The sequence below is a fragment of the Budorcas taxicolor genome, chromosome 5 (assembly GCF_023091745.1).
Source record: "Budorcas taxicolor isolate Tak-1 chromosome 5, Takin1.1, whole genome shotgun sequence".
Lineage (NCBI taxonomy): Eukaryota > Metazoa > Chordata > Mammalia > Artiodactyla > Bovidae > Budorcas > Budorcas taxicolor.
The window spans coordinates 72,302,926-72,311,162 of NC_068914.1; the positions used below are offsets into that span (position 1 = coordinate 72,302,926).

Below are 8,237 nucleotides of genomic sequence, written 5' to 3' on the forward strand. Positions count from 1 at the left end.
TGGTAAACTGCAGATAATTCGTGGAGAAAAAATAAAGCCACCATAGAAATGAAGGCCAGGCTGAAAACAGCCCAAGACCTTGCTGAAGCACAACAATGGATCACAGGTAAAGCGAAGCAAACAAACCATAGGAAATAGCAGTCAGAGAATGCTGCATGAGAACTGAGAGAGAACAGAGCTATGGGAGACAAAGTACATATACCATGAGCATAATTGCAAAAGAGTATATCTATATATCTCATAGGTATGTGTATATTCAATATATATTCTCACATGCTTCACATATGCCCTAGAAGAAGCACAGAAACATTAAGTGAGGTGACTACAAGGATACACAGGGAACGGTAACACCTTTACCTGTCTTACTATATAGGACTGGGGAATGGCCTTGAGCGTGTAATTCATGTATTACTTATTTAATATTTTAAAATGAATAAGTCGATGTGTAAATATCAATATTATGTATATAAATAGGCATTCTGACATTTATATCTGTAATGTTTAAAGAGATAGCATATTAAGCTTCTAGTTGGAACTGTCAGTTCATAGCATACAAGAAAGACTTGAGACCACTTTAAGAAGATGACATGATTATGCAAATTAACACTGCCATGTTGGACTACTGAAAAACAAATAAAACCGTTTCTCTCTTTTTTTCTTTTCACAAATAAACTGCAAGTGGAAAGATGGAGGCAGATTTAATGACCTGCAATATTATAAAAATATAAGACGTTAAATATATCACCCAAACACAAGATTTATGGAACTTATTAGAATCCTGATTTGGAAAAGCAAGACACAAAATATAAATAACAAAAACAGACTTTTCCAAGATTGAATAAATACTTCTGGACGTTAACGAACATCTAAGTATTTAAGATATAGGAAAGGTATGTGTAAAAGAACAACTCACTTACAGATAAATATTGAATTGTATTCTAAAGGTAAAACAAGATATTTGGGGACTGCTTTTCAGTATATTAGAGTTGATAGGGATTTGCATTAGGGTGTACAAGAAATAAGAAAAAGGCAATGGCACCCCACTCCAGTACTCTTGCCTGGAAAATCCTATGGACAGAGGAGCCTGGTAGGCTGCAGTCCATGCGGTTGCTAAGAGTCGGACACGACTGAGCGACTTCACTTTGACTTTTCACTTTCATGCATTGGAGAAGGAAATGGCAACCCACTCCAGTGTTCTTACCTGGAGAATCCCAGAGATGGGGGAGCCTGGTGGGCTGCCGTCTATGGGGTTGCACAGAGTTGGACACGACTGAAGTGACTTAGCAGTACAGGAAATAAAACTGACCATGAGAAATTAATTTTTATAAAATCCAGTGATAGGCATACAGAGACCCATTTATATTGCAAATCTACATACCTACCTGTGGAAAATTTTGAGGAAAGCAAAATTTCTGTGATTCATGACAAACATAATAATTACTGTTGTAGGAAAAGCTAGGCTATTTTGCTCTCCAGGATTCCTGGCTGGTGGGTGGAACACCAGGGCAGATGAGCCTCAGTACATTTCACACACGAGCATAACATGGAGAACCTTTGTGTGAGTTGCTGACTAACTCCCAGCTCACTGAGTTGAGACTAGTCTTACTGTACTCAGAGCCGTCAAAGCTGGAAGGCAGACGTTTTCCCTGACTAAAGGAAACCAAAAATGCAATCTTCACATTTCATAACTTTTCTAATAAACCAGATGTGATGTCACTCTTTGTGAAGCCTGGCCCTTCCCAACCTGCAGGCTCACCTTCCAGGACTGAGCCCAGCCTATTTTCTCCATATATAAGCTGCTGCCGAAGCTCCACTTACAGACCTGCTCCTCTCAGCCCTGCACTGCACCCCTCGCTCCTTCCTCAGTCTCTGCTTCTTCCGGAACCATGTCTTGCAAATCCAGCGTGAAGACCCAAAGCATCCGCCGCAGGGGCTTCAGTGCCGGCTCAGCCAGAGTCCCTGGGGTGTGCCGCTCTGGCTTCAGCAGCGTGTCCCTGTCCCGCTCCAGGGGCAGTGGCGGCCTCGCCGGAGTGTGTGGAGGAGCTGGCTTTGGCAGCCGCAGCCTCTATGGCCTGGGGGGCTCCAAGAGGATCTCCATCGCAGGGGGCAGCTGTGTCATCGGTGGTGGCTATGGCGGCAGAATTGGAGTTGGCTATGGCTTCGGAGGTGGAGCCGGGAGTGGAATTGGTTTTGGTGCTGGGGCTGGTAGTGGCTTTGGGCTCGGTGGTGGAGCTGGCTTTGGAGGTGGCTACGGGGGCTATGGCTTCCCTGTGATCCCCCCTGGAGGCATCCAAGAGGTCACCGTCAACCAGAGTCTCCTGACTCCCCTCAACCTGCAAATCGACCCCACCATCCAGCGGGTGAGGACTGAGGAGCGGGAGCAGATCAAGACCCTCAACAACAAGTTTGCCTCCTTCATCGACAAGGTGAGCTGGGAGCGTCTGCCCCCAGTGGGGATTGCAGAGTGCCCAAGAGAGCCAACTGAGAGACCTGTTCTACTGGAGGGGAGACTCGGGGGAAAGGGGGTGGGACTCAGGCGAGCTCTCCACTGGGATGCAGGACAGGCTACATGTGGACCCCAGGCGATATCGGTGATGGAAATCATTTATAACTACTCATCCCTCACATGGCCCCATTCCTGTCAAGGAAATAGTCACAGTTCTTGATAATCCTGAAGGAAAGAACAGAAAATAAGAGAATGCAATGAGATGGCTTGATCTTCTGGATGGTCTAAGAGAGTTAAAAGGGTATTGCAGTGGAAACTCCATTTGAGTCATAGATGGATGAAGGATGCAAGAAAGAAAGCAAAAAACTAAAGGGAACTTGAGGAAAAACAACTCAAATATATATCCATAGAAATAGTTACCTAAGAACCAGAAAATGAGCATTAAGGGACTTTGTATCAGCCGGATTCGGGCACTAAATGGGAAACAAGGTTAAATCTAATCATTAATAGAATTGGAATCTAATCATTAGATTATAAACATCTGATATCGTTTAACTGAGGCGTGTGCTTTGTAAAAGTTCTGCGCAATATGAGAAAAATGCGATGATAAAGTACATTTGTGCTTGTTCTTGTCAAGAGGAAGACAGGAAGGGTGAGGGAGGGAACATCTGACAGCTCCCCGGGGAAACTTGGCCATGAGACCCTGTGTGGTGTGAAGCCAAAGAGTCAGGGGAGCAGAACTGTCAGCCTCTGTACAGGGTCTGGAGCAGCCCAGCACCACCAGGACCCTGTGTGGTGTGAAGCCAAAGAGTCAGGGGAGCAGAACTGTCAGCCTCTGTACAGGGTCTGGAGCAGCCCAGCACCACCAGGACCCTGTGTGGTGTGAAGCCAAAGAGTCAGGGGAGCAGAACTATCAGCCTCTGTACAGGATCTGGAGCAGCCCAGCACCACCAGGACCACCAGATCGGCCCAGGGACGTGTCAACTCACAGATCACCATCTTGTCTTCCTGCAGGTCCGATTCCTGGAGCAGCAGAACAAGGTCCTGGACACCAAGTGGACCCTGCTGCAGGAGCAGGGCACCAAGACCGTGAGGCAGAACCTGGAGCCTTTATTCGAGCAGTACATCAACAACCTCAGGAGACAGCTGGATAGTATCCTTGGGGAGAGAGGCCGCCTGGACTCGGAGCTCAGGGGCATGCAGGACACGGTGGAGGACTTCAAGAACAAGTGAGTTACAGGAGAGAAAACACCTTAGATTCCTGAAGCCCACACTTCAGTCTGTTAGATGACCAGGTCCAAATGAGGGCATGGTTCTTAGGAAAACATGTCAATAGACATGACATTACAGTTGTTACTAAACACAAACCCTGAAGAACAAAAGGGCCATAAAAGTTGAATGGGAGGAGTAATGGAGTAAAGAAATTGGAAACCACAAATTACAACCTTTAGGCTTATTGGCAAAAGTCTCATTTGTATGTATCCATTGTGGGAAGCAGAGATCCCAGGCTGCCTTTTCTTGTATCATCTTCACCCCGACTCAGTTGGATTGTATTCCTTTTAATTCCAGATATGAAGATGAAATCAACAAACGCACAGCAGCAGAGAATGAGTTTGTGAAATTGAAGAAGGTGAGACTGAGTCAGATCAGGGGTTCACGCTCCTTTCCTGAAGGAGAGGGTTCTGAGAAAAGAATCACTGAGGAGGCTAAAACAGGAGCAGACTGCATAGGAGGGCTCATCTGATCCCAGGCTGTTTGCTTCTTCCCCAGGATGTGGATATTGCCTACATGAACAAGGTTGAACTACAAGCCAAGGTAGACGCTCTCACAGATGAGATCAACTTCCTAAGAACCTTCTATGATGCTGTAAGTATCTCTCCACATTCTGTTTCATTGCCTTTAAAGAGATTTGTGAAGAGTGGAATATCTTTGGTGTAGGGGCCTCTCTAAACATCATGAGCAAAGATGGTCAGATGATCTCTTGTTCTGCAGGAACTGGCTCAGATGCAAAGCTACATCTCAGACACTTCTGTGGTCCTCTCCATGGACAACAACCGCAACCTGGACCTGGACGGCATCATCGCTGAAGTCAAAGCCCAGTATGAGGAGATCGCTCAGAGGAGCCGGGCTGAGGCTGAGTCGTGGTACCAGTCCAAGGTGAGTGGGGAGGCGGCAGCTGATGAGGAATCCCTGTGCCTCCTCTGTGAACATCAATGAGGCTGTAGACTTTAGTGGGGAAACTACAGCTAAGAAGTGGGGGCCTCTCAGGGTAGACCTTTTGGGTAATTATGCCCAAGTCTCGTAGGTCGAAGAACCCAAGCTAGGATGAAAGCTAAAGTAGATCAAGGTGAGTGACCTTTGTTTTAGCTTTATTTCAACGTTGACTCTCAGCAATAGTACAGAACATTGCTTGTCCTGAAGAGAACCAGTCAGTCAGTGGTCTTACCAAGGATGGTGTGTGATGGGTGAAGAGCGTCAATGACCTAGTAACACCAGTTTTCTTTAAATGTCTTATGGAAAACCATTAGATTCCTTTTTGAAAGACTAGATTAGTGTCTCCAAAGCTTATGGAGCTCACTTTGTCTCCCTCCTCCCTTACAGTACGAGGAGCTGCGGGTGACGGCGGGCAGACACGGGGATGACTTGCGCAACACCAAGCAGGAGATCTCTGAGATCAACCGCGTGATCCAGAGGCTGAGATCTGAGATTGACCACGTCAAGAAGCAGGTACAGTGGGGACCATGGAAGAGAAAAGCACCCTTTCCTTCCTAGACCATCAGGTATCATCAAACATCATATGGGTAGTTATAGGGCACTGAGGAAAAAGCAGAGAGAGGAGGATATGTCATGGTTGAGCTTTCCTAGGTTAGAGAGATGAAGCCCAACTCAAGAGCAGGAAACAAACTCAGGATAGGATGAATCTCAGCTGGTCAGTGGTTCATACAGACAGTCTCGAGGCATTGAAATGAGATTCCATAAGAAGAATGATTGAGTTGGGGATGCAAGACACAAGTTGGCAAAGAAAAGCTCAGGCTAGAAAGTACAGGGGAAGAATGCTGCAAGTATGCTCATACTCAACGTGAAAAAGAATCTGAGAAAAGACACAGGACAAATGAGAGTTGTTCAAAAAAAATCTGTGAAGTGAAAGGAAGGTGAGGTCTCAAGAGTTTGAGATAAAATCGTCTTTCAGGGAGGATGTGTGTGGTTTTGTATAAGCTGTTGTACATCCATGTGAACTTATCCAAAGTGTCAACATTCAAAACGAGGCAGTAGGCCCATTTCTTCCCATGTCCCCTGGTCTTCAGTCTGCTGTGGTGTCTTCCAGCCCCATCATCTTTAGGATGGTTAAGAGAGAAGGGAATAGATTTTCTTAAAGGACTCCAAGACTAGTTAAGATTAGCAGCACTGAGGAAAACTGGACAAAACGAATCAAACCTCCATTTCCGTGAGGTCTGGGCTCTAGAGCTCTTCCTCACTGGGAAAGTAGAACATTTCCTCTCCTCTGGAGTCCAGATTCAGGCTCCCCTGCTCTCCTCCCCTATAGTGTGCCAGCCTGCAATCCGCCATCGCCGACGCCGAGCAGCGTGGGGAGCTGGCCCTCAACGACGCCAGAAACAAGCTGGCTGACCTGGAGGACGCCCTGCAGAAGGCCAAGCAGGACATGGCCCGGCTGCTGAAGGAGTACCAGGAGCTCATGAATGTCAAGCTGGCCCTGGACGTGGAGATTGCCACCTACAGGAAGCTGCTGGAAGGCGAGGAGTGCAGGTGAGTAACTCACACAGCCTCCGCAACCATCTGGCTCCGTCTCCAAGAAGTCCTGCCGATGAGCCCAGGTGGAAGGCACTCTAGTGGTGGTCATAGTGCTACTCCCAGAAGAGCACTGAGAAGGCGGCTCCTGGGGACTCTCCTCACACGGAGGTTTCCCATGCGGGGCCAGCTGTGGCTCCGGGACTCATCGTGGCTGTGTCTTCTCTCTCCTAGGCTGAGTGGGGAAGGCGCTGGACAAGTCAACATCTGTAAGTACCTTCACCTGCCCCCATCCCTTGCCCTGGTGTCCCTCTGACTGGACTATGTGTGGCAGAGTGAGCTCACCATCTTGTCCTGACTTTGTCCCTTTGCTTTCACAGCCGTGGTACAGTCAACCGTTTCCAGTGGCTATGGTGGTGCCAGCGGTCTCGGCAGTGGCTTAGGCATAGGCGGAGGAAGTGGCTGCTCCTACAGCATTGGAGGTGGCTTCAGTTCTGGCAGTGGCAGAGCCATAGGGGGTGGCTTCGGCTCCTGTGGGGGCAGCAGTTCCTCCATCAAATACACCACCACCTCCTCCTGCTCCAGCAGGAAGAGCTACAGGCACTGAAGTCCTGTCATGGGCTCAAGCTCCCACAATGTCTCAGGCTCCCTCTATTGCTTTGCTCTCTCCTTCAGTTGCTTTATTTTTCCTGCTTCCTTTTCTTACTTCTTGAATTAAAACTGAAGTTGCTGAGTGTCCTCATCTCCTCTCTCCCAAAACCTATTGCAACTGTGCTTCCATTGTTAACCATTGGACAGTCACTACTTGGGTTCTAGTCCAGACAGGGTAATCCCACTTACTTTCTACTGGCCCAGGAGATCCCATCTCAGAGATGTTGTGTTCCTCCCTTGCAGTGATTGTGAAAGCACAAGTGACTAGTTCTATGATGTAGAGGATTTATATCCCTGTGTTTCTTCCCCTTCTCTTTGCTCACTTGTATTGCTAAATAAAGCAGATTTATCATATAATGTGTGGTTTCACATAGCCTTTCTTTGTCACCAATGGTTCTTGAGGTTCATGTGACAAATGAAGCATACTTCTCAGGCATGAAGCACACTCCCCACCCCCATGTGCCTCGCTCGCTTCCTGTAGAGAACTTCAACAAACAGCAGCTTGGGATACTGATAATCAGCTTTCTCTCACAGATACAATTTAATCCCAATGTTTGGCAAGTGTAATGGGAGGACTCTGGTCCAGCATCACGTATACTCTGCCTTTCATTGTTGGGGCCAAGTGTAATCAATTAGTTTCTCCTCCTAAGACCACTCAACCCACACTCAAGGGGTCAAGTCTTAATGTTCATTACAGGAATCATGTTTCTGGTCCATCAGAGCAGAACATTTAGCAATTAAATAGGATATTTTTGATTTTTACTTAGAGTTGACTTCCTGACCAACAAACTTGCCTGAGAAAGTATATCAAATATAATTAAAGTGTATATACTTTTGAACCAAAATTCTATTTCTGTGTATGTATCCTGAAGAAATAGTACAAACACAGGAAGAAGTATATACATGGATGTGAATTCCAACCATCTTTCCAGCATGGGAAAACTGAAAGGGCGGGGGGGGGGGGGGAGTTGGTCACATTCAGCAGAAAACTCAGATGCTGGTTTCTCAAAGTGTGAAGGCAAAATAAGAATGGTAATTTCCACCTTCTCACACCCTAACACTTTCTAGGAGATGGACGAACCTGAGTCTTTCATCTATCCAGTGTGCTCTGGCTGCTGTGACTTCTCTGAATGGGGATAATTTAAATTCAGGATATCGTGCAAGGCTCCTCATTCATTGGTGCTGTCTTTTGGCCATACCAGTCCCTATTTCCTCATGAGTGACCATTATCTCCTTTACCCCTAGGCTCTTACATCGTGAGAGAAAGTTTCTTGGTTTCAATAACATGGAGAGGGTGCCTCTGGATCCTCTTATCAGTATACTGCTTTGTTCACCTATAACCATTCCCCCAGCGAGGTGGGCAGCCTCTCACATTGGTACCTTCTCACTCTCC

The 8,237-nt window shown here is 46.9% G+C and overlaps 1 protein-coding gene across 1 annotated transcript; it reads left to right on the top strand.

Moving 5' to 3' along the window:
- The first annotated feature begins 1,886 nt into the window (after window positions 1-1,886).
- LOC128047659 (keratin, type II cytoskeletal 6A-like) lies at window positions 1,887-6,800 on the top strand. The gene is made up of 9 exons (XM_052639986.1): window positions 1,887-2,426; window positions 3,461-3,675; window positions 4,016-4,076; window positions 4,217-4,312; window positions 4,439-4,603; window positions 5,048-5,173; window positions 5,991-6,211; window positions 6,428-6,462; window positions 6,574-6,800. Exons 1-9 carry the CDS (start codon window positions 1,887-1,889, stop codon window positions 6,798-6,800), a joined length of 1,686 nt encoding a protein of 561 aa, XP_052495946.1.
- Window positions 6,801-8,237: the final 1,437 nt, after the last annotated feature.